General features: G+C 63.5%; 2 protein-coding genes and 1 long non-coding RNA gene across 6 annotated transcripts; 1 reads left to right on the top strand and 2 right to left on the bottom strand.

Annotated features, from left to right (window-relative positions):
* Window positions 1-859: 859 nt before the first annotated feature.
* On the bottom strand, window positions 860-11,605 carry FES (FES proto-oncogene, tyrosine kinase). 2 transcript variants are annotated; one of them, XM_078449044.2, is made up of 19 exons: window positions 11,330-11,603; window positions 10,610-10,825; window positions 10,243-10,416; window positions 8,771-8,867; window positions 8,459-8,642; window positions 6,913-7,050; window positions 6,719-6,838; window positions 6,443-6,565; window positions 6,142-6,328; window positions 5,937-6,020; window positions 4,932-5,141; window positions 4,548-4,670; window positions 4,124-4,177; window positions 3,325-3,443; window positions 2,897-2,991; window positions 2,693-2,816; window positions 2,304-2,461; window positions 2,074-2,196; window positions 860-1,218 (listed from the first exon to the last, which is right to left on the bottom strand). In XM_078449044.2, exons 2-19 carry the CDS (start codon window positions 10,814-10,816, stop codon window positions 1,076-1,078), a joined length of 2,463 nt encoding a protein of 820 aa, XP_078305170.1. In that variant the 5' UTR covers window positions 10,817-10,825; window positions 11,330-11,603; the 3' UTR covers window positions 860-1,075. The 2 variants fall into 2 exon arrangements, with proteins under 2 accessions (XP_078305170.1, XP_078305171.1); XM_078449045.2 differs by lacking the exon at window positions 6,913-7,050 and having other exon boundaries at window positions 11,330-11,605.
* LOC144616740 (uncharacterized) lies at window positions 10,721-12,453 on the top strand. The gene is made up of 2 exons (XR_013556452.2): window positions 10,721-10,859; window positions 12,252-12,453. It is a non-coding gene; the product is annotated as an uncharacterized LOC144616740 (long non-coding RNA).
* FURIN (furin, paired basic amino acid cleaving enzyme) lies at window positions 12,304-24,811 on the bottom strand. Of its 3 annotated transcripts, none has more exons than XM_060617599.3 (16): window positions 24,790-24,811; window positions 19,998-20,337; window positions 19,510-19,608; window positions 19,303-19,398; window positions 18,824-18,952; window positions 18,637-18,713; window positions 18,277-18,365; window positions 17,588-17,760; window positions 16,689-16,901; window positions 16,184-16,284; window positions 15,960-16,063; window positions 15,754-15,871; window positions 15,492-15,671; window positions 14,932-15,056; window positions 14,701-14,811; window positions 12,304-14,477 (listed from the first exon to the last, which is right to left on the bottom strand). In XM_060617599.3, exons 2-16 carry the CDS (start codon window positions 20,172-20,174, stop codon window positions 13,888-13,890), a joined length of 2,382 nt encoding a protein of 793 aa, XP_060473582.1. In that variant the 5' UTR covers window positions 20,175-20,337; window positions 24,790-24,811; the 3' UTR covers window positions 12,304-13,887. The 3 variants fall into 3 exon arrangements, with proteins under 3 accessions (XP_060473582.1, XP_060473584.1, XP_060473583.1); XM_060617601.3 differs by lacking the exon at window positions 24,790-24,811 and adding an exon at window positions 23,943-24,260; XM_060617600.3 differs by lacking the exon at window positions 24,790-24,811 and adding an exon at window positions 23,338-23,793.

The raw sequence follows: 24,811 nt of genomic DNA, 5'->3' as shown, positions 1-24,811 counted from the left end.
CTACCCAAGACCAAAGGAAAGGGGTTTAAGTGCTTGCCATGGCGATGTGGGAAACTAAGGCAAATGAAAAACGAAATTCCCTTACTGCCTACAGCCCATTGACAAGTCCTTGAAACCGGCAGAGTGACCTCCCTCTAGAAGCTCAGCTGTCTCGATGATGACACTTTGCTGGGGGCAAAAGAGAATGTGAGTTTAACATTCAACCTCAGTCAAGGATCCTGTTAAGTCTACTTCCTTTATCTCAACCGCCCCAGGATATACGCTGGCAATCCTACTCCAAGCTTAAGGCCCCCAATATACATCTGAAGGGTCTCAGGACTCAGGTTTTATTAAATGATAATAAATGGCGTTTCCCTAGCAACAGCTAGCCCCTCAAGGCCCTGGAAACCTTGCTTCCAAAATTCCTAGGACTTACTCTATCCCTGACCCCCTCCCAACCAGTGCAGCTCCTCCTGCTCACGGGTCCTGTCCCTGTGCTTTAATAAAATCACCTTTTTGCACCAAAGACATCTTCAGGAGTTCCTTGTTGGCCGTCGGCTCCGGACCCCATGAACCCCATCACCCCAAAACTTCATCATCCCCACAGGCCCCGCAAATGCAACGTCTCCAAACTACCCATTCTTTCCGCAGCTCTGCTCCTCTGTCTGTGACTCTGTTTCAGGCAAGACGCTGCCCTGTGCCAGAAGCCTGTGCATCACCTGATCTCTCTCCCCGTTCCCTGTGTCTCACACCCAGTGGCGACCAGACCACGTCAGTTCTGCCCCGTCAACCCTGCCGGTCCTCTGGCTTCCCCGCGGCCACAGCAGAGGCCAGCTACTCCTAAGACCTGCCCTCCAGAGGAGCGCACGTGCCGAGAGCATTCAATGGGCACAAGTGGTTTTATTATTTCCATCTGGAGAGGGAGCCCAGGGCAGGAGCGGGACTGCACAGCCCAGCGAACTACATGCATGCCCGCGGCATGGACGCCAGTGGCTCGGTCCAGGGCTGCGAGGAGCCATCCGGCAGTGTGGGCTGGACTGGGGAGGAGGTACGATCTTGCCTGTCGAGGCCGCCGGCTTGAGAAGCAGGGCCGGCCTCACCGATGCCGCTTTCGGATGCTCTGCAGCTCCTGGTAGATGGCGCTGAAGCTGGGCCGCTGCCCGGGCTCGTAGGCCCAGCACTGCTCCATGAGCCTGAACACAGCATCGGGGCACAGCTCGGGGCAGGGCAGGCGGCCACCTGTGGGGGCAGGCACAGCACACGGGGTGCGAGGAACAGGCGTGAGGACCCCGGCAGCCCCCCGGGGACACACCTTGAGCAATGGGAGTGGCCTAAGACCCACGGTTCTCGAGGCACCTGGGAGGCTCAGTTGGCTCGGATCATGATCTCACGATTCGTGAGTTCGAGCCCCGCATGGAGCTCACTGCTGTGAGCGCAGAACCCAGTTCTGATCCTCTGTCCCCCTCTCTCGCTGTCCCTCCCCCACTCATGCTCTCTCTCTCAAAAATAAATTTAAAAAAATAAAAAATAAAAAGATGCACTGTTCTCGAGTTTCCACTCTTCAAAGGCTCCAAGGACAGAGGGTCTAACCTCAGTCCCACCGTGTGCCAGTTGTGTGACCTCTGCAAGCCAGTTTTCTTTTTTTTTCTTTTTACTTATTTATTTTTTAAGTTTTATTCATTTATTTTGAGAGACAGACCGTGCGAGTGGGGAAGGGGGAGAGAGAGAGGGAGACAGTATCCCCAGCAGGCTCCGCACTGTCGGTGCAGAGCCCGACGCCGGGCTGGAACCCAGGAAACCATGACATCATGACCTGGGCCAAAACTGAGAGGTGCTTAACTGACTGAGCCACCCAGGCGCCCCTGCAAGCCTGTTTTTTTTGTCTGTAAGAGGGACACATTAAGCCCTCCCTCCCATGTTATGAAGAGTAAATTAGACAGTGCTGGTCTCGCACACACGGGTGCTCGCTGGGTGGCAGCCACAGGGTGATTCTCGCTCTGCCCCAGTGGGTGGCCCGGGGACCTGGAGGAACCCAGCCGCAGCCCGGAGAAGAGGGCGTGGCTCCGGAGCTGCCATCCCGCAGGGACGTCTTACCCTTTTCCACAAACTCGCGGGTCTGCTGATTGCTGAGGTTGGGGTAGGGGGAGGCGCCCAGGCTGAAGGTCTCCCACAGCAAGATGCCGAAGCTCCACACGTCGCTCTCAGAGGAGTAGCGGCCTGTGGGGAGGCGAGGCGTGGGTGGGCCGGCCACGTCTGCTCGCCAGAGTGGGGCCCCCTCCAGCCTGGCCCCCTGCCCCCGGCCGGAGGGAGTAAGGCCCAGATACCGTAGTTAAGAGCCTCGGGTGCCGTCCACTTCACCGGAACTTGTCTGAGGCCCCCTGAGGCCGCGTAGACCCCATCGGCTTCCTCCCGGGACATCCCGAAGTCACTGATCTTCAGGACGTTCTTCTCCGTCACCAGGCAGTTCCGGGCAGCTAGGTCCCTGGGCGAGGCAGGGCAGGGCCACTGAGCCGGGGCCCCGGCGGCACCTGCCCCCGTGCCCGGCCCCGCGCTAGGCACAGCCGTGAACAAAGCTGCTCCTCGCCCCGCGGCTCCTGCTCCACGAGGACGAGCCGACTCCACGCCTGGGGCAGGGGCCTGCCGTGAGGGGAGCGGCAGGGGGACAGCACGGCCTGCGCCAGGCGGGGGGCTGCGGGGGGCGCCCCTCACCCACCGGTGGATGCAGCACTTGCTCTCCAGGTACTCCATGCCCGCGGCCGCGTCGCCCACCATCTGCAGCAGCGTCTTCATCCGCAGGCGGGCTCCCTCCGTCCTCAGGAAGGTCAGGAAGTCGCCCCCTGGCGGTGGGCAGGGGAAGCCTGGGTGAGCCTCGGGCAGCCCCCCTCCTTGCGCCTCCACCCCGGCTTCCTCGGCTCACCCTGCACGAGCTCCATGACGATGTAGATGGGCTGCTTCTGGGTGCAGACGCCGATGAGACGCACGATGTTGGGGTGGTTGTACTGCTTCAGGATCCTGGAGGGCACTGCCGCTTAGGAGCCCGCCTCGGGGGCTGGCACGTTCACTTCCCCGACCGCGGGAGCCCCCGAGCCCCAGGGAGACTGAGGCAGGGCGGGAGAGGGCAGCGGAATTGGAGAGCTTGGCCGCTGAGACCAGCAGACCTGGAGATGTGACCTCGGGTGGTCACGGACACTGTGTGTGTGTGGGGGGGGGGGGGGGAGGGGGGGTGTCCCATCTGCATGGGGGTGTGAGGATTAAACACTCCCATGGAAGTCCAAGTTTACCCCGTGCCATGCCCAGACGAACCCACTGCGTGCGGAATTATGGGATCATTCTTTTACCACCTACTTTGCTTCCTGAAGAAACTTGGCCTTGATGTCAGGTGGGAGCGTCTCGCGACAAGATTTCACGGCCACCAGAGTGTTGTCGGCCCTCAGGCGTCCACTGAACACTTCTCCAAAGTTCCCCTGAAAGGGTCTCGAGTTCCTATCAGTCTTCCCTGGACCATCAGTCTTCCTTTTCCTCACTCCCGGGGACCTGTCCTCACCTCGTCCCCACCCACCCTGCACTCACTGTCCCCATGCTGAAGACCGCTCAGTCGTGCTCTCTAGGAGTTCTCTGCCTGGGTGGGGAACCCAGATGGCACACAGGGGACAGGCAGAGAAGGTTACCTCTGACTCGCCACATTCACCTAGCAGTGACCCAGAAAACCCAAAAATCACTTCCCGCTTGGGTTGAAAAAACATTCTGAGTTTTAAGAAAGTGACTTTTTTCCTTAGCGTGTATTTTACCGCCCACGTAAACAAAGTATGTCTCCCCGTGCACATAAGAGCGAGCCGAAGAGACAAGGGCCTGGGGGTGGTGGGAGGAGTCGAGGGTTGGAGGGTTCTGGTGGAAGGACCCCCACCCCCACCCCCCAGGGAAGTTTCCAGGGTAGGTACTTTTCCCTCTGTTTCCTGTGGGATGGTGTGTGGCGATGGCCAGGTGGAGAATCAGGGGTCCAAGCTGGCACTCAGACTGAGGCAGGAAGACAGAAAGGTTCTCTGAGGCCAGGGTTTAGGGCTGACCTGGCCCGAGGTCCGGGAGAAAGCGATGCTAGAGGAGGGAGACACCAGACAACAGGAAGCTGGTAGAACACTCAACTCACCCGCCCGATCTGCTCACCCAACACCAGGTCCTCGTGGTTTAGCACCCACTTGTCCTGGGGGAGGGAGGAGTTGGGGGGGGGGGCCGAAGTCAGTGAGGGGAATGCGTGCTGGGCCCTGCAAGGGACCGGACATCATCCCCCACCAACACAATGTCTTTCGTTTCTTGGCGCCTCGGTTTGTTGGTCTGAAAAATGGGGGCTGGGTGGTATTAGGACCACACTCAGATGACTCGGGAGATGAAGCGGGTGCTCTGACTAGGGGAACGTCAGCTGTGTGTGTCCCCCCATGGAAAGGAAGGGACCTTGAGATTCCAAGCCTAGAGGGCGGCTGGCCCCCTGGCGAGTGCGGAATCACTTGGCACCGTGTCTGCAGACAGGACCCCAGGGAGCCCTTCGTGCTCTGACGCTGGTGGCACGGGCTCACCTTGGGCACAGCCCTGTTGAGGACGATACCGCTCTTCTTGGTGAGGGGCTGCTGGGAGCGCAGCAGGTGGTCGACGAGCAAGGGGATGCTCGCAAAGCCGTCTCCTTCCAGTCGGTAGAGGTTCTGCGGGGCGGGGGGGGGGGGGGGGGGGCGGCAAGGTCAACAGCTCCCACTGCTGAGGGGGCCTGAGCCCTGGGAGAGGAGGGACGGGAGGCAGGGCCGCCAGAAAAGGTGCTCTCTGATGCTGCGCCACAGGCCCGCAGCCCCTCCTTAGAGGATTTATGTGTCTGGCTTCTCGCAGGGACTGGGTGCAGTCGGCGGGGGTGGGGGGGGGGCGGAGAGGGGTAGCGAGGCGGGGAAGGCTGGAGTCTAGGCCCCACTCACGTCAGCGGACTGGATGATGAAGTGGCGGGGCTGGCCGTCCCACAGCACCGACAGCACATATTCCTGCTTGCCCTGGCTCTCGCGCACCAGAAAGTCCCCAGAGTGCGTCAACAGCTCAGCCACCTCTGCCCGTGGGAGGGCCCCGTGGTACCACAGCTGCTCGTGCAGGGGCTTCTGCACCTCTGGTACGAGCTGCAGGGGTGGAGGGAGCTGGCAGAGGCAGGGGAGGAACGAGGAAGGGTCACTCAGCCAGAGTGTCAGGGGAGGCCGCCAGGACAGACAGGGGTCAGCCGGGGGTTGGGGGGGTCTCTCTCTCGTATATGCCCCTCATCCTCATGAACCACCTGTTGGCATTAGAGCCCCCGAAGCAAGCAAATGACTTTGGAGGCAGAGCCGGGAGGGGATGCCCACGCTGGCTGATCTCAAAGCAGGCTTCTGCCTTTTCCTCTGGGCCCCAGCTGCTGAACTTGTCCCAGTGCAGGGAGAGCCAGGGGGGCGGGGGGGACAGGACACAAGGCTGAAGCACACAGGGGGGTGGAGGAGAAGGAGGTGCAGGCCGGCAAGATCTGGGGACGTATGCAGCCCAGATTCTCGGGGAAGACAGGGACTCCCCGATAAAAGCAGCCTCCTCTTGGGGCGCCTGGATGGCTCAGTCGGTTGAGCGTCCGACTTTAGTTCAGGTCATGATCTCGCCGTTTGTGGGTTCAAGCCCCGCGGCCGGCTCTGTGCTGACGGCTCCGAGCCTGGGGCTGTTTCCGATTCTGTGTCTCCCTCTCTCTCTGTCCCTCTCCCCCTCATGCTCTCTTTCTCTCAAAAACAAATAACGTTAAAAAAAAAAAAAAAAAAAAAAAAAGCAGCCTCCTCTGGGCAGAGCCTCCTCTCTAGGGCAACCCAGCGACTAACCCCAAACACCCTGGTGGAAGGGACTTAGGAAGTACATGCCTGAGCCCCCTGGCCCGGCCCGGCCCGCCCCGCCCCGTGGGGAGGGGCAGAGGCTCCACTCACCGAGAACTTGGGGCGGAAGATTCCTGAGATGTGGCTCTTAAGGATCTCCAAGGTGGGTGTCCTTCCCCCTTCTCGCTCCTGCTCCTGGGGCCAGGGACAGACGTCAGCGGGTGGCCGGGCTTGGGGAGGGGGAGGGCAAACATGAGGAGCGCGCCCCGGGCGGGCCGGCGTGGCTGGCGGCGGCGGATGGCGGCGGGCGGCTCACCGAGGACGACGTGGAGTGGCGGTCATCCTGCAGGAGCAGGACGGGCGGGGGCTCGCCAGGGCCCAGCTGCTCCAGCTTGGCCTGCAGCAGCTCCCGCTGGGCCTGCAGCTTGGCCTGGCTGCACAACGCCACCTGCAGCGCCTGCAGCGCCTCTTGCAACACCTGCTTCTTGGCCAGCAGCTGCACCCTGTGGGCGGGGCCGGGTGGGAGGCGGGAGAGAGGGGGCGGGGCTCAGCCTGTAGCCCAAGGACAGGGGGGGTGGAGGCGGGGGTGGGGAGGCTGCGTGGGCGAACCCACTCACCGCTCCCGGGGGTGGGTGTTCTGCTCCTCGTTCTGGAGCTCGCGCTGCAGCTGAGCGACCGCTTCCTGCCGGCTGAGCACCGTCTGGGTGGCCACGGCCAGCTCATCCGTCACCGAGGTCAGCCTGTGCCCGGAGGAAGGGCCGCGTGAGAGCCGTGCCCCGTGCCCCGCGGAGGCGTCCCCGCAGAGCCAAGCGAGCCTGGCTGCGGCTCCGCGGAGACGGCGTCCGCCCCTGGCCACCCCGGCCAGCCCGGCCCGGTGCCGGGCCACCACGCACGTGTGCTGCACGCTCTCCACGGTCAGCTCGTTCAGCTGCAGCTCCCCGGGCTCCAGCGGTTCTCCCTCCTCGAGAAGTGACTCATCAAAGGTGACGCAGGGTGGGACGTCAGGTGTGGACCTGCAGGGGGACAGTGCCCCGTCAGTGAACGGGCCGGCGGCCCTGGTGCCCGGCGGAAGGAAGGAGGGGCTTACCCATACTGTCGCAGGAAGCCTTGGTACTCGGCCTCGGGCTGGATGCGGGCGACAGCTGCAGCCATCTCCAGGTGAATGGCCACCACCTCGTCCTGCACCAGGCTGCTGATCTCCAGGTACTCCTGCAGGATTTCCTTCCTGTCCCCAAACAGGAGCGCTGGTCAGTGCGGCCTCAGCCTGGGCGAGGCCAGAAAGCTCCCCTGCGACACTGGGTTTAGAGTAGTCAGCCCTGGGGTTGACCCCTCCCTCCATCATTTACCAGCCAAATGACCCCACACAAATTACTCAACGTCTCTCTTATCTTCGCCTCCCGATGTGGACACTGGGGACGCTGGGCGTTGTGACCCAAAGAGAGCGCGTGTGCACAGCGGGCGGTATACCGAAGCGCTCAGTGAATGCGAGCACAATCATGTCTGTCCTGGGCAGCCAGCCCAACAGCTGCGGCTCTGGGGCTCCGGTACATGCACAGGCCGTTGATGTGCGGCTGACCCGACATCTCCGTGTCTAGTTCCGGGACCTCCCCAGGGCTCTAGCCGCACACAGCCATCCACCTGCTCGAACGTCTCGTTGGACATCTCTTAGACACCCAAACTCCGTGAGTTGAAACACGAACTCCTATTCTTATCTCCTGAACCTGTTTCTCCCCTCCCTGTCCATGTAAGGTGGCGGAAACTCCATCTTCCAAGGGTCATCCTGCAGTCACCCTCGACTTATGCCTCGCTTCCAGGCCACCTTCAGGGTGCACCCGGGAACTTAGGGCTTCTCCCTTCCATCACTACTGCCCTGGCCCAGCGGCCACAGTCTGTGGTCTGCAAGACCACAGCAGCCTCCGTCTCATCGCCCTGGCCCCGTTCAGGCGCCCCAAAGCCTATCCTTAAGACAGCAGAGCCAAAGTGCTCAAAACGGCCTGCCGGACCCCGTGTCACCCAGTAGCCCCCCAACCCCTGGACCCATCTGGGCTGGCGTCCGGCTCTGCCCTCCCCTCACTCTGCCTAGGATGCGCTGGCTTCCTTGCTGTTCCTGGATTCCAGGCACTCTCCCACCTCAGGGCCTATGCACCTGCTCTTCCCTCTTTCTGGAACGGTCTTTCTCCAAACAACCCCCTGGTTCACTCCAGTACCCGAGGCTTTTCCAAAGCACTCTATTGAAAGCTGTCCGTCCTCCCAGCCCCCCAAACTCCTCTCCTTGTTTTATTTTTCTCCACAGCACTTGTTGCCTCCACACACCATCCGTTGTAGTGACTTTCTTTTCTCTCTCCGGTAACATGAATGATCCCAGAGGACAGACGTTTTTGGTCTCCGTTGGTCTCTGCTGTACCCCAGAGCCCAGAGCAGGGCTCCATAAATTTAACCAAACCTTGCAATAAGGGATCCTGGAATAACGGCATCCGGATACGAGCTGACGGGCTCCAAACCTCAGCCCAGGGCCCACTCTCCCGTGGTGACGCGGCCACTGTCACCGGACGCGTTTCCGGACCCTGCCTCCGGGCCTGGCGGCAGGGCTTTCGGGCTGTGAAGGGGGCGGGCGGGCTGGGGTGTGGGCTTACAGGATGCATGCCATCTCCTGGTGCAGGTCCTGTAGCGACTGCAGCAGGCCGGGGAGCATGAGCTGGTGGTGGTGGTGGTGGTGCAGCTGCGCGGCCCGCACGCCCAGCACGTAGCGGTTGTGGTGAGCAAAGAGCTTCCACAGGCTGCGCACATACTTGTCCTTGGCCTTGTCGCGGTCTTTGTCTGCCGGGTGAGGAGAGGGGTTGTGGGTGACGGCCCAGAGGCCTGGGGACGCCCCACTCCCTGGGCACCTGTGGATAGGTCGGGGCTGGCTCGGGGATCCCTCTCTTCCGGGAGGGGAAGCCGCGCACCTTTGCTGGCCTCCTGGTACTTGCGCCGGGCCTGGGCGCTGTCCCGTGCCAGGGCTCGGTACTGGCTCTTCAGCTTCTCGATGTCCTGGTTGTGGGTCTGGGGAGAGAGGAGAGGCCGGTGTGGGGTGGCAGGTCCCCAGGGCGCAGGAGATTCCTGCTGGAGGTGAAGCCCCGCATGGGCCCTGCAGCACATCCAAGTCCTTCCTCTGGGAGGGGCCGGGAAGCTTCTGGAGCCCGGCCTCTGCCGCTGACATTAGGATGAGAGCAGCTGGGTTAAGGACAGGCCCCCGGGGGAGGCAGAGAGGTGGGCCTGGCAGATTCCACCTGTCCCTCCTTGACCTGGAGGCGTGTCTGGGGGCAGGCAGGACCCGGCTGTGGGCACGTGTGGCCTGAGGAGTCACGGCACAGAACTCCACCCTCAGAAGGGCCCTGTGCTGGGTCTGATGCCCTGTTGATGCTATCTCGAAATTCTTACTGATTTTTCGACAAGAAGCCCCGCGTTTCATTTTCATTTTGCACCGAGTCCAATAAATCACGTTCCTGGTGGCAGGAACAACGGATGGCCAAGACCAAAGTTCTTATCCCCAGCTCCCCTGTGTACGCGCTGGGATCCTCTGGGTAAGTTCTATCCCTTTCCTCTAAACCTTAGTTTCCCGGCCTGTAACAGCTTAAGGTCAAGACCAGATGAACCTTTGTCTTTAAGCAGTCTCTGTTGAAATCACTCAGCTCTGCCACTATAGCCCTGTAACAGCCACAGGTAATGTGAAAACAAACAATCGGGCACGGCTGTGTTCCAGTAAAAGTACCTACACAATTGCTGAATTCAGTGTGCTTCTGGGGAGACGGGAGGTGGACACTGGCCACCAGGGGCCGCTGTGGGTCCATGGTAAGGCTGAGTTTGGCGCAGGTGGAAGGGGTGTGGCACCGCAGTGCTGACCAGCACACTGAATCAGGAGGCTGAAGCACCCACACAAATAGCTGCAGTCACACAGCCTCCAGACCAGGAGCTGCGCAGGGTTCAAATGCTGACAGGCCGACTCTGCGGCCCTGGTCTTTAACCGCTGTGTCAGGGGGCCACCCTGCTCCCCGTGGTGTCTCTGGTGCCTTGGGAGGAGCCCACCTAGGCCAAGGGCAGACAGATTAGCCCTGATTCCCCTTGCTGTCTCTCAGACCCCAGAGCCAGCCGGCGCAGGGCAAGAGGTGGGTCACAGATCCCGTGTGCCTGGGAGGTGGTGGCTGGATGGCCCACCCTTACTCCCGGCCCTTCGCTCGGGCATGTGGTCAGGTAGCAGAAAATGCACAGAGAGGCCTTGTTGCAGGCCAGCCCAAATGCACGGAGGAGGGACGGAAGCTGGGGTAGGCCTGTGGTCAGGGACTTCCACTTCCCCCGTGAATCCAGGGCGTCCTGTGTGCAAAACCGGCCCCTGTAGCCTCAAACTCTGGGCGGTGCACGCTCAGGGCCACGCACGCACCTTGGTGAGCTCCTGCTGGAGCTGCTGCCACTGCTCGCTGTAGGTCTTGCGCAGCTGCTGCCGCTCCCGGATCAGCAGGCCCAGCTTGCTCAGGGGCCCCGAGTTCAGATCCTCCGCGTGCTGCCTCAGCAACCGGCTCAGGCCCTCCGTCTGGCTGGTGATCTCTGCCCAGGACTAGGACACGGGATGGGCGAGACAGGGAGCAAGGGGACAGTGGCTCCCAAGCCTGGGCCTGCCCGATTCTCCAACCCTCCCCAGTGGGCTCCGGGAAAGGAAGGGGGCGGGCAGACGTAAGGGACACGCGTGGGGATTTCTCCGTCGAAGGCAGGAAGGGGGTGAGGAGAACTAGGGTCCCACGGAACCCCACCTGGCTGATGGGGCTGTAGGGGCCCGTGCCCCGGCCTCCGCCGTCCTGCAGCGACATGTGGTGCAGCAGCCCTGCATATTCCCTGTCACTCTTGACCCGCTGGGCCATCCACTTCCTCATGCCCTCCAGCAACCGCAGCTCAGCCTCCTGCATCTGCTGTACTGCCCCATGGCCCTGGGGGCTGCACAGCTCGGAAGAGAAGCCCATAGTGCCGTCCTGGGGACAGAGAGAGGAGAGGGCCCACCACGGGGTAAGGCAGCGGCTGGAGATGGAGGGGTGGGGCGGAGGGGCTGGGGGCTGCTGGGGGAAGAGGAGCTGCAGACACACAGGAGGTGGGGTGCTCTCCGGCTGAAATGCAGCCATAGGTACAAAATGGCAACTTGGCCTGAGACCGGCCCTCATTGCTTCCTGTGTCTCGGGCCAAGGCCTGGCGCCAGGGGTCCCCTCCCTCCCCAGGCCCTTCTACCCAGCGCCCTTCCCAGGGGCTCGGTGAGCTGGGGGAGGGGGGCATCAGGGGTGGGGGTGGAGGAGCTTCAGGCAGCCACGGTCTGAGCCCTGCCGGTACCCCTGCCCCTCCGCCAAGTCCCACCCGGTCCAGCGTCCCCCGTCCCCGAACCCCTGGCTGGGCCCTGCCCCCCCCCCCCCCCCACCGCGCGCCCGCGCCGGCACCCGCCCAGCACCCCCCCCCCCCCCCCCCCCGAGCCTCAGGGCAGGAGTTACCGCGCGGGCAGCTGCTCCGGGGCTGCCGAGGACGCCTCAGGGGGACGACTCCGGGCCCGGGCGACCCTGGCCAGTTCCTGATTCGGCTTCCTCCTGCCGCGGTTTCAGTCGGCCGGCCGGGGCGGGCCCGCGAGGGGAAGGGGCGGGCGGGAGGGCCGGCGCCCCCGACGCCTGCCGGCCCCCCTGCCCAGCGCGCCACTGCGGCCGCGGAAACGGAAGGGAGGAGGGGGCCGGGGAAGAATGGCCGCGGAGAGCCGCCTGCCGGCGCCCTCGGGGCCTGGGCAGCGCCCGGGAGCCCGGGGAAGCGGCCGGTGCGCGGTGGGGGCCTGGCACGCGGCCAGGGCGGCCCAGAGGGGAAGGGGGAGGCCTGGGCCGGGCCTCCCCACCCCATCGGATTCCCCAAGGAGAGTTCAGGCGCCAGCCTCCATTTGAATAAAATTTCCAAGTAAATATCCCCGAGGAGAGGCCTCCTTTTGGGCGCACGGGTCCTGGTGAAACCACTCCCCTAGCCCAGAGAGGGGGGCGGGGGTCTTGTCCCGAGGGGAGCCTGGCGGGGGAGGGGGGGGGTTGCCCCACTGGAGCTGGAGAGTGGACGGGTATGGAGCTTCCTGAGCCCGACAGGGGCCAGCAGAAGCAATCTATCTGGGTTCAGTCAGGCCCCACCGGAGACCTCCGCCCTACAGCTAAGTGAGAACCTGAGCAAGGGGGCCACACGGGAATTAACTCTCCTCCCTGCTGGAGACCAGGCCCCCAGGGGCTGGAAGGGCTGGCTTGTCCTCCTCTTAGGGCTCACTCCCCCCATGCCCCGGGGCTGGTCTCCAGCTGCTGCCTCCTTCCACAGCCCACTGCTGCCCAAAAGGGGCCCTAGAGCTAGGAGGCCCGTGGGACGTCTAACTGGCCCCACTCTCCGTCCCCATCCCAGATGCAGCCTCAGGATCCTAGGAAGAACAACATCACCACGCTGGAGACCGGGCCTGGTTTGCATAGTCTGCACGTTTAATCACTTTAAAACCTCTAACATTATCTCGTGTCCATTAAATAGAACCAACAACGCTGGGCCTGTTTAAATTACAAGAAAAAAAAAAGTCACTGGGCACCAACCCAGTATCTTACAAAATTAGCCAGGCTGGCCACAAGGGTGGGGGGATGAGAGACGAGGGGACACCCCTGGGCAGGTGGGTGGGTGCCAGGAAAGGCTAGGGGAGAGAAAGAAAAGGGGGCTCCCAGAAGGGAGGGGACTGATTGTCCTAATGGGAGGGGTGCAAAAGGCACGTCAGAAGAGGGGGACTTAAGGGGGCAGAACAGGTCAGTGCTTTCTCCACAAGGGCACAGTGTTGGAGGGGGCTCAGTGCCACCGCCTGCCCACCCCTGGCACTTGGAGAACCAGTGACCCATGAGCCCTTGGCACAATGAGCCCCACCTGAAACACGGATGACAGCCTGCTCCTCCCACCATGACCCCCTTTCCTAGGGCCTACCTGGCTTGTCCACCTGCCTCTTCAGAACTTGGGGGCTTGACTACTCCTCACTCCTCAGCAACATGCTGCAGCCCCCCACACCTTGGGGCCAGGGTAGCCGGGGGAACAGCAGAGTGGACAGTGGGTGTGGGAAGGTGGGTGGTCCAGCTGCTACCCCCGTTAAAAATACAAAAAAAAAAAAAAAAAAAAAAAATCAGCATCTAAAGTGAAATAATCACAAAGTGAAAATATATCCTCAAACAGCCCCTGAGATCCCCACAGGGGAAAGCAGCATTGGGTGGGAGGCGGGAGAGGCCGGCTGGGCCACCGTCCCCCCACCACCACCCACCCAGGGGCTCCGGGACTGTGAGTGCCAACAGCCCAGGCAGCCCCCCGGGCTCAGAAAACAGGGACTTGGGCCCTGGCGGGAGGGGAGGAGGCCCCGAGAAGGTAGGGTGGTCAGGATGCTGGCTCGGGGGCCTGGTCGGGCCAGCCACGCTCGGTGGGCAGCCAGCTGTGGTGGAGGTGGGCACAGGGACACAACCTCTCGTGCACGCATGCTCGCCCTGGAAGCACCTGCCTTCCTTGGTCCCTTCCTTTGATCACCGCTTCCTCAAGAGGCTCACCAGACGTGGGGGACAGGGTCGGGGATACAAAAGCCCTTGGAGAGGTGGCCTCCTCCTTCAAATACCCCCTAGGCCAGCCTCCCTGCTGCCTGGATGGGGACCATTATTGCTTTAGAGGAACAGGGAAGGGATGAGAGCTGCAGCCCGGGTCAGGAAGCCCGAACGGGCTGACCCGCTTCGCTCCGCAGGGACTCCGACTGGGGCCTGGACCTTGGAAAGCTGCCCTAAACGTTCCACTCCTTCCTCCACACGGAAGAGGTGCTGGAGGTGGGGTGAGGCCCTCCCCTGCCTCCCAGCTGGTCCTGGGGCCCCACCTCAGGCAGCCAGGTGGCCCGAAGGTAGGGCGGGAAGCAGTCTCTGCCCCTCCTGCCTTCCAGCTGGGGTCCGAACCCAGTCCCACGATAAAAAAATACTTTGGTGAATTAAAAAGTGCCCAAGGAGGGGATGGGCTTGAAGGGGCAGGCAGTGGGCGCTCGTCAAAGGGCGCTCTGGTCTTTGATAAAGGCGGTCCTCTCGCCCCGGCCCTCGTCCTCTTCCGAGTCCGACGGGCCCTCTTCCTGCCAGGCTTCGGGGGGCAGCCCCTTGTAGGAGATGAGGCCACGGTCCATGGTGTACACCTTCACCCCCCGGAAGCTGAAGCCCGAGCGCAGCTGCAGGACCAGGAAGACGGTGACGAAGACCAGCACGATGAAGGCGCAGCTGAGGCCGGCCACCACCTCGGGCAGGTGTGAGGGCAGCAGCTCTGCCCTGGCTCGGGGCTCGGCCTCCACCTCCGGGGGTGGCCGGGGCGGCTGCTGCTCCGGTGACTCACGGCTGCTCTGGCTCTGCCGGGAGCAGGTCTGCTCCACGGGGTCCAGGGAGGCGTGGCTGGGGCAGCTGAGGCAGTCCGTGGGGGCCAGCCCCTGGCAGGTGGCACACGAGGCGTGGCAGGGGGCGCAGACGCTGGCCCGGATGATCTCCACGTCGTTCTCGGTGCTATAGTGTGTATCGAGGACTTGGGGGGTGAAGCCTGGCGGGCAGTGCTGGACACAGCTCTTCTGGTGCAGGGAGAAGCCTTCCTCACACACTGCCGGCAGGGGGCAGAAGGGGGGCGTCAGCTAAGCAGACACAGCTGCCCCGAGCAGTCACCGTGGGCCCCCGGGAGCTTCCGGCCCTGGAACCATACTCATGCCCGGGTATCTTCAAACCCCCTTTCCTCCTAGCGCTGGGCTTCAGGACAGGTACCCTCTGCCCCCCCCCCCCCCCACCAAGCCCCAGGCCCCCAAACCCCGACGGCATCCACTACTGACCCACACAGGCCTGGCTGGACGTGAGGGTCTTGCAGCCGCTGCTTTCGGGAGGCGTGTGCAGCCCCTCGGGGGCCGTGCCGTATAGCACAAGGGTGAACTTGGTCAGTGTCCCTAGTCCAGGGTTGGCGGGGAGGCAAGAGTTAGGGGGCACCAGCACGGCACCTGGAATCCCAGAGCTCACCAGCTCTCCTCCTCGTCCCCCTCCCCCGAGCCCTCCAATATCCCCAATACCGTAGTTGTTGGCTTCGCTAGTGTTTTCAATCTCCAGGACCCACTCGCCGGAGGGGTCCTCATCCCAGGAGTGGGTTGTCATGAAGGCCCAGTCATTAAACCCATCTGCGGAGTAGTCGTGTGGCCTGGGGGAGAAGGGTGCCCACGGCTGTCTCAGAGGCCCCGGGGAGACCCAGCCAGGGGGCGCCAAACTCACAACACATGGCCCGTACACAACACGCGGGCCCCACGGGGCTGGAAATGCCTGTAGGGGCCGTAGGGGCTGTTTCTCAGCGGGCCAGATGCCCTCCACCAGAAGATTCTGGAAACGTGCAAGGGTGCTTGCTACACGTGGGAAGGCACGCTCCCGGCATGTAATGGGTAGAAGCCAGGGATTCCTGCAATGTGGGGACAGCCCCACAGGACAAAACCGGGCCTCCTAAAATGCCAACAGCGCCCCCACTGAGAAGAACGTGGTGGCCACTAAGACTGTGTGACAAGTCAGGAAGGGTGTGAATGCGTGAAGGAACGCACGTGAGTGTGAGAGAAAGGACAAGCTGGGCAGGGGAGGGAGCAAGCACCTGGCAGCCAGCAGGGTGGAGCGGGTGCCCATGGGGCTGACCAGGTGGATGGCCAGGTCACCGCGGCGATTGTAGGACAGGGTGAGGCGGGCCTGTGCGTGCTCCAGGCGCGTGATATGGCTAGGCTCCCCCAGGCAGGCGGTCACCATCTTCCGCACCTCCAGCCGCTTCCCGATGTCCCTGTGCAGAGAGCAGGGAGGGTCTGCACCCCCTGTGACCCCTGGGCCCCACCCACCCCTCCCAGCCAGGATCCAACCCTCACTTGGGTTCAGTGAGGATGTCGATGATGCACTTCCTCTGGGGGGCCACGGTCGTCCAGTTCTGGGCCAGGGTCACCATGGCACCTGCGTCCAGCAGCCCGTAGCCGTACGAATGGCTCACTGCGGGGCAGGGAAGGTGGGGTCAGCTGGGAGGCGGCGCTTCCCCGACCTTCCCCCGGTCTGGAGCACTGGGCCACCCTGTCCTCACCTTTCCGGCCCACGCCGTTGGTGGCCCAATCGTTAGCATTGAGGTGGGCTGGCTTCGAGGTCTGTACCACCAGGTGCTGCATGTCCCGCCAGGTGAGGTTCTTACTGCAAAGGCGGGAGGGACAGGCCAGGGCTCAGCCTCTTCAGAGAGAAGTTGCAGACCGAGGGCTGCCCTGCAGGGGGTGCTGGTGGGGACAGGGTTGCTCCTCCGCCCGACCCACTTACTTGGCTTCCAGGGTGAGGGCGATGATGCCGGCTGCCAAGGGGGCAGAGGCCGAGGTGCCCGTGTGAGACTCCGTGCACTTTTGCCGCAAGTCCGTGGTCACCTAGCAGGAGGACAATGTGATGGGTGGAGGGACTAAGAGGGGCCATCTGCCTGCCTGCCCTCCCTCTGCCCACAGGCCCTGGGAACTAACACACGGTCCCAGCTGCTGCCTTGCTAACTTGCTGTGAACAGGCCAATGCCTGGCCCTCTCTGGGCCTCGGTTTCCCAAGGAACAAGGGGTGGAGCTCGAGGTTGGGGACCAGTAAGAGCAACGCATCCCTTTGGGGAGAGGCTACACTTCTCAGGGGCTTCAGACCGCCCCATGGCCCAGTCTCAGAGAGCCTGCCAGCTCCCGTTCCGTGATACCCCCGCCACGATCACCCGGCCGCACGAGTTCTGGAAAGTGGGCCCCGGGGCAGAGCAGGCAAGCATTTTCCCAGGGTCCCCACCCAGGGCGAGACTCACGATCTGCTTCTCGTTCTGGTTGCCGCTGCTGTAGGTGGTGGCCAGTGTGGACGAGCAGGCCTCGCTGTACCAGGGCACGTTGCCGAGCTGCGTGGCGCTGCTGATGGACAGCGTGTAGATGCTGTTGGTGTAGCCGTCACAGTTGCAGCTGTCATGCTCCCGGCCCCCGTTCCCTGAGGCCCAGACAAAGATGGAGCCCAGACCCCCGCGGCCCTGTGAACAGAGCGGGCCAGGGTCACTCGGAGACAGGACCTGGGGGAGGGAGGCCTGGTGGGAAGGTGCTGCCAGAGACTGGGGAGGCTGGGGCTTCATTCTCAAGGGCCTGTCTCTGCACACGCCCAACACCGTCCCGCGGCCTGGGAGATCCCTGACGGATCAGATACACATACAAGTATGTCGCCTGTGCGCAGAAAAACAGACCCAGGTTACGACTCAAAGTGCCCGGAGTGGTGATTCCAGAGGCTGGAGCGATGGGTCATCTTCACTGATTTTCCCCTTTTCTGTCCTAGTCCTTCAACGTTGTAATAAATACGCCTTGTATAAGATTAAAATTGGGGGTGCCTGGGTGGCTCAGTCAGTTGACTGTCCATCTTCAGCTCAGGTCACGATCTCATGTTTCGTGGGTTTGAGCCCCGCATCGGGCTCTGTGCTGACTGCTCAGAGCCTGGATCCTGCTTCGGATTCTGTGTCTTCCCGCCCCCTCTCTCTGCCCCTCCCCTGCTCGTGCGTTTTCTCCCTCTCTTTCTCAAAAATAAATGAACGCTAAAAAACACTTTTTAAAAAATGACAATTTGACACAAGAATAAACAAACAGGAACCAAAAAACACAGGAAGAAAGCTACGGAAAAGACAACGCCCAGCTTGCCCCCGAGAGGCTGGGCCTGGCCTCCCCACCTCACCTGGCTGACCCCCCGGAAGAAGGCCTCCTCAGCCAGGCGGGCAGGCCCATCCACGGTTTTGCCATCGTCCTCGGGGCCCCAGCTGGCACTGTAGATGTGGATGTGGTTGGGGTTCAGGCCCAGCGAACGCGCCTCCACCGCGTCCGTCACCTCGCCATCCAGCATGCGCACCCCTGGCCGCAGAGGGGGGTGGGGAGAGGGATGCTGCGTGGGTCTAGCTGCCAGGGGCACCCCCTGGAGCACCCCCAGCCCTGTACCCACAGGACGGGCAGGGGGAGGGCAGAGGCTGGTGCTGGGAAACCCCAAGCCCCTAACCCCCTGGCCTGCCTCTCTGCCTCTCCTAGACGAGACCCGGAAGGGAAAAAAACAAAAAGAGTGCACCCTGCCCTCGACCACACACCCTGGCTTAAAACGAGCCTCTGGGTTCCCGGAGGAGTGTGGAGACCAAGGCCTGCCATGTAAGGACTCAGAGGGGGTGGAGAGGATTTAGGGAGGCCCCGGCTGAGAAACACTCATCCTGTCCCACGGCTCGGCTCTCTGAGCTGTCGAGAACCCTCTAAGGAATAGCCACGTGGCCGAAAGGATCCACAGGGGGAAAGCGACGGGCACTGGTCAGATGGGAAGTGGGTGGAGAAAGTCCCACCTGAAGGGCCCTCCCAAAGGACAGGGTGGCCAAGGCCCACACCCACCTCCGATGCGGGCGTTGTAGGCCACGCCTACGCCACAGACACCGTTGTTGGCTACCGCGGCTACCTCGCCCGCACACCGTGTGCCGTGCCTGTCAGGGGCCAAGAGCAGGATGTTAGCGGCCGACAGAGCAGGTGAGGCCTCAGGAACAGGACGGGTCGGCCCACCCCTCCGGCCGAGAGCGCCGTCCTGCCTGTGTGCACGGTCCCCTCCCACATTCTCCACTCTGTGGCCACCTCGGCTTTGAGCAAAACAGAAACTTCAGCCTCTTCGGAGGGGGTGTCTTAACCCAGGCCCGGCCCTGCCTCCTCAGTGGCAGAGAGGAGAACTGAGGCGGAGGCCAGGGACCTGCCGTTTCTTACCGGTTGTCATTCATCTGTGTGTACCGAGGCTGGGGGTCAGGGTCCTGGTCATTGACATCGAAGCTGGCCCCGGGATCCTGGAGAGGACGTGGCCGTCGTCAGGAACGGTCTGACCGCACTGGCACAGCGGGACAGCCCCGAGACACCCCTCAACAGGGGTCACTGCCTCCCTCCCCCACCTCCTCACATAATTGCCTGCCAAGTCTGGGTGGTTCTTCTCGATGCCATCGTCCAGGATGGAGACCACAATGCCGTGCCCCGTGTAGCCCTGAGCCCAGGCCTCCTTCACGTTCAGGTCCCGCTGGGTGACGCCAGACTGCAGGGACACCCGCCCCCGTCACCCCGGCACTTAGAAGACGCGGCTGGCCGTGTGAGCTTAGGGGTACCCCGAATAATCCCTCCACCACCCCCAAAACCTCTTTCTCCACCCGCCCCCTGCTCCTGAAACACTGCCACTGGCTGTCTGGGCTCCATGGGAGCGTAAAAAACTCTGGAAGGGCAACCTCCAGGCTCAGCAGGAAGCGCTAGGGAGACAGTGCTCCGTAGAGAGGAGGAGGAAGAATGAGGGGAGGCCTCCAAGTCAGCCTTGCCCTCCCACGAGACCCTTCGGGGGCTGGATGGATGCAGAGGGGAGAGGAGGACCCAGGCCCCGAGGAGGCAATGTACCAGGTACCACTGCTGGGGAAACTTGGGGTCTGTGGGCTCCTGGTACACATCCCGTTTGGTCCTTCGCTTTGCCACCTGCTGCTCCAGCCACTGTACCTGTGAGGGAGGGAGGGAGGGAGGGAGGGATGGTGTGGGCGGAGGACTGGAGCGGCTCCAGAGAGCAGGAAGGGAAGGGTGGCAGGCAAGCAGGGCTGGGGCCGCACTCACTTGAGGCTCCCTCTGCAGCCGGCTGTGCCGCGGGCGGTGAGGCGACAGGGACCGCTTTGTCACCGCTCGATGCCAGAAGTGGTAATAGTCGCCGAAGATCTGCAACAGAGCAGGGAGACTGAGCTGGGCTTTCCATCTGTCAGTCCCCCGGGGAGGGAGCGGATGGGGGTGGACGACCGGCTGCTCACGGGAGGCTCACGGCGGCAGGGGCTGGTAGGGCATCTGCTGCCTGCCCAGGACCCGGCAAGGAGGTGCAAGGGACAGAGAGGGACTCTATCTCCCTGGGATACCCCGGCTCTCCAAACAACCTATGTCGGAAGCCCAAGGGCAGGACGAGCCACCGCTCCCATCCCCCTCGCCACCCAGAACACGCCTGCTACCCAGGTAAGCCCCACAGTTCCTGGTCCCGGTGCCTGAACCCCTGCCCTCACTGACCCCACCCCCGGCAGTGTCGTATGCCCAGGCCAGCGGGCAGTGAGGGCGCCTACCTGGCCCAAGTTGAGGAAGCCATGCTTTCGTGCCAGGCTGTCAGCCACGGAGGGGCCTCCGGGAATGTGCACAGCCCAGGTGTTGGTGTAGACCTTCTGGCCGCAGGCATCGGCCGCCAGCAGGACCAAGGCTCCCGCTGCTGCTACCACCCATAGCAACCAGGGCCTCAGCTCCATGGGGGGGACAGGTGGCCGGGACCCCGGAGCCCCCGTCTCCTTGGCCTGGTCACAGGGCCTCGGCTCCCGCGTGCCTGCTTGCTGCCTGTGGCCCGGGGCTGACTGGCGGGGGCATGGGGCCGAGCAGGGCAGGGCTGTGGGCAGGGGAGGAGGGCTGCCGGCCCTGAGGGGGGACAAGGGAGGAAGAGGGGAAGACCGTCAGTGCCTCCCCGGCCATGTGCTAAAGCTGCCTTCCCCCCCCCCCCCATGGCACAATCTAGGCTTGAAAAGGGGCCCAGGGGAGAGGGGTGAAAATCCAGCCCCCCAAGGTCGGTGAGCCAGCCAGCCAGCCAGGCCCCCCATACACACACACACACACACACACACACACACACACACACACCTCCTCAGCCTCTCTCCACACAAGAATATGGAAGTGGGATGAAGTGTATCAAGCTTGAGTCACTCAGAATCAGAAACAACAACTGAATAAATGTTCACCACAATCAAAGCGAAAAGGATGGGTTATGAAGCAGTACGCACACATGACCCCATTTTGTTTTTAAATAACTATTTATACGCGTATATTTATATAGAACCACAAAACAAAATCTGGAAGGGCCGCATGCAAAAACGTTAACAATGATTCTCTCAAGATGGTGACGGTTACAAGTAATTGTTATTTTCTTCTTTGTATCATTGTAGATTTTCCAAATTACCTAGGTACATTGTACAAAGAAATAAAATGTTGGCTTTTCAAACTTTTTGAATGGGGGGGGGGGGGGGATGTCTACCCGGCTCACCAGGGTTTCTTGGTTCAGCAAAGCAGACCCAGCCACAAAGAATTACCTGCAAAGCCCCACAGCCCCTGGGAAGAAACAGTGGGCGACCATAGGAGGGATGGGGCTTTGGGGGCTGAGCACAGGGGATCCCAGTGGCTTCACCTCCCTCCACCGACAGACTCCAGACTGGTGGCCATCAGCAAAACCGGGGACCCAGACTCCTTTCAGGCTGTTTCCTGGGGAACGCTGGGGCCGCCCAGCCCTGCCCAGGCCTGGGCGCAGAGGCCCCCCAGCAGCCCCCTGGAACTCCACGCCCACCAGCCTTGCGTAATCCGAGCCCAGGCAGCCAGGGCAAACACTGGCTGCTGAGCCAGGAGCGCCAAGGTGAGGCTGAATCAATAGTCTGCGTGTTGTTTTTCCTCCTTCAGCAAACAGACAGCGGGACCTCTCTGCCCGGGGCCACATAACTGTCCCCACATAGGGCCCCTGACTAGCCAGAAGCCAAGCCCCTGGGGTGGGGAGAAGCTGGGGGAGGCCCCAGCAGGGCTGCTGGGGGTATCCTGTCTCAGTGCCAAGCTCAGAGAGCAGAGAGCCTGCCCACAGGGTCCCGGATGCCCCCACCACTCCCAGCCCCAAAGGAGGCCACTCTTGCCAGGCGGCAAAAGGGAAGCTCCCCACAGCTCCCCCAGGCCGTGGGGAGCGGGGCAGGCTCGCTCACCACCCTCGCCACCGGGAAGCCTCAGTTCTCCAGGGGCTGGCTACCCTCAGCCACAACTGGCCTCCCTGGCTGGTCCCCCTGCAGTCCCACCCTGCAGGCTGGGAGGGACTCAACACACAATTCCCAGGGTATTTTAAGTTTACACCAAAATAACCTGACAGCTGATGGCAGGGGGCACTCACAACGCAGCCCCTCCTCAACCCGGGCAGAGTCCATGGGGCTCCAGGACAGGCCTGGAAGCCACAGACCCACGATGCCTTGGACTTCTAAGTTCCAGAAAGCCAGTCTTAGCAATGGTGGGGGGGGGGGGGGGGGGCGGGGGGCAGAGCCAGATAGAAACAAGGCCTCTTCTCCCCCTTCTTGCCGTTGCAAGAGCTGCCTCTTGGGTCCAGATGGCAAGTGGAGCTGCCCCCGACCACAGTGCCGTGAGCCCTGCTGAAGCCCCCAAACCAAGACCCTGCTTCCCTGGGTCCAGCCCAGCTTCCAGCACACGGTGAATGGGGCTGCAGCTGGCTGACGTTAGAGGTGATTAACCAACTATTTAATTACCCTGCAGCACCCAAAAAGAAAGCAGGCTTCAGGCACAACCAAACAATCTCCCAGGAAAGGGCCTGCCTCCCTCTGCACAGCATCCCTCGCCACGGGGTGGATGGATATAGCTCCCCGTGGAGCCCCCAAGCCCCTAGACAGCCCTAGCTCAGCATCCTGGATGAGGGGAAGATCCCCCCTCCCCAAACAGCAGGCGCTGAGAACAATGAATGAATGGGCTTCTCCCCACCCCCATCCCAGACTCTGACTCACCCTATGAGTCCCAGTTCAGCTTCAACCCAGAGGCTTGCTGTATTTCTAGCCTCCCGTGATGCCCTCTCACATGGGACTCGGCTCTGGGCTGTGGCCACAGACAGAGATGGGAGTGCTCTTTCTGGCTGTGGTCTCAGGCGAAGCCCTTTCTCTGGTCCCAGGAACCTCTGACACAGACAGCCAGTCTGAAGCATCAAACTGAGCCCACCCCCCAGGCAGCGTTGCTGGTGCTCAGGCACGGAGGCTCTGGTGTGGACAGGGGCTGTCTGGGAAACCCGATCCAGTCTCTCTTTTCCAGCAGAGACCCCAAGCCAGGGCCTGTTACAGGCAACTTGAAAGGCTCTCTTGAAATTCTGGTCTCCAGTCCCTGCTCAACGACTCGTTTGCTGTGTGATCTCCAGCAAGTCACTTTCTCCGTTTCCTTGGTGGGCCTCAGTTTCCTTGGTGGTAAAAACTGCTAGATCCGAGGTTTACAAACTTTTTTTTTTTTTTTTTTAAAGCCATATAATCCATTTTAGAAAATCGAATTTTATGTGGAAGCTCAATGTAGGAAACAGTCCAATATGGGCTGCTCTGCTCTGCTCTGAGCCGCGGCCAGCTTTGGCTACCCTCCTATGCTGTTGTCCACACCTGGCCCGCAGCTGCCCAGCCCTCACTAGGCCACGGCACCTGGGTTCTCCTCACACTTCCCAAATCAAACACAGAATCCCAACACCTTCCCGCGGCCGAGGGTCTGCACCCCCAGGGGCTCGGGGACAGCAGGTACTGACCAGTGACCGCTGTCGGACCTGTCTGGCAAGCGGGCGGCCCCGCAGTCCAGCCACCCCACGGGGGCAGCGGGGGCCTGGGCCAGGCCTCGGCGGGAGGGAGCCCCGGAACCTACCTGAGCCGGCCTCCCGGAGCCCGCGGAACCCGCACCTGAGTCTCCGTCGCCCAGGTGCGCGGGCGGCGGCGAGGCCGGGCCGGGAACGGTCCCCGCGGCCCCGGCTGTGCGTTCCTCCCCTCCCGGGCCGCGGAGTGGGCGAGCCGGCGGCGGCCCCCGGCGGCCGGCGGGGAGGCGGGAGCACCCGGCGCCTCTGGAATTCTCTCCCCATCCCGCCCCCAGCGGGGGCCCCCGCAGACGCTTCCTGAGGTCAGAGGGCTCGCCCCGGCCCCAAGCGGAAAAGTACCGGCACGGGCAGGGGGCCGGGGGCCGGCGGCCGGCGGCCGAGCCGGGCCCGGCGCGCTCAGGTGGGCTGCGCGGCGCCCTTCCTGCTCCCCGCGGCTCCACCCTCGGGCCGGCCCCCGAGCCAGTTCCGAAAGCCGGGCGGGCGGCCGGGGCCTGGGGGCCTGGGGGCCCGGGTCAGGGCGGCCCCGACCCTCCCCGGCCGGGGCCGCGGAGCCCGCTCCGCGCGCACAGCGGCCCAGGCCGGCCAGCTCCCTCCGGGCCCCGGCCGCCCCGGCCGCCCCGGCGCGCCGCCTCCCCGGGCCCCGCGCCCTCCTGCTTACCCGAGGGAGCCCGGGCGGGTAACTTTTCCAGGCGAGCGCCGCGGCGGCTCGGGCGCCCCTCGGCCGAGCGGAGAGCCCGGCGGCGGGGGCCTGGGCTCGGCGCCGTCCCCGCGCCCAGCAGCAGCGTCACCGCGCGGAGGCGGGGAGGCGCGGCGGGCGGCCTCGGCCCGGCCGGCGACCAGGGCAGGGCTCGGCCTGGGCTCGGGCTCCGGCTCGGGCGGGGGCAGCGGCCGGGCCGCGGCGGCGCGGCTTGTTTACTCCGGCGGCTGTCAGCGGCTGCGGCGGCCCGGGCTCCTCCTCCTCCGCCGCCGCGCCCCTCCCCCTCGCGGCGCCACCTCCGCGCTCCCGGGCCGCCGCCGCCGCCGCCGCCGCCGCCGGCGGCCCGCCGCGCCGCCCATGCCGCCCGCGCCCCGGCCCGCGTGCGGAGCGCCGGCGCCGCGCGCCCGGGGCGCCGGGCCCCGGGCCCCGAGCCCGGGCCCTGCGGCCTTCTGGGGCGGCCGCTGCCTCCGGCGCCCGGTAGGGGCAGGTAGGAAGTGGAGCCGGCGATCCCAAAGCCCTGGCGGCCGCCGGGCGCGTCCCCCGCCACCCCCAACCCCGGCCCCGCCGCCCGCGCTCCCGCCGCCGGGCTCGGCTCTGCGCGCCACGAGCTCCCGGGGCAGGCGCAGGCGGCCGCGGAGACCCGGACTCGGAACCCTGGGCGCGGGCTTGAGGAGGCACGCGGAGCTCGGTCTCGGCTGGATTGTGGGGGAGCTGGCCCTCTCCCCACCCCCCACGCCACGACTGCCTCATTCCTGAGCCACGAATTGAATTTGGGCATGACCCGGTTAAGTGTCCTGCGGTGACCCACCTGGGGTAGCTCCCCCTAAGGT

Source organism: Panthera onca, chromosome B3 (genome assembly GCF_046562875.1).
Source record: "Panthera onca isolate mPanOnc1 chromosome B3, mPanOnc1 haplotype 2, whole genome shotgun sequence".
NCBI lineage: Eukaryota > Metazoa > Chordata > Mammalia > Carnivora > Felidae > Panthera > Panthera onca.
This window is presented reverse-complemented; position numbering and strand designations above follow the sequence as displayed.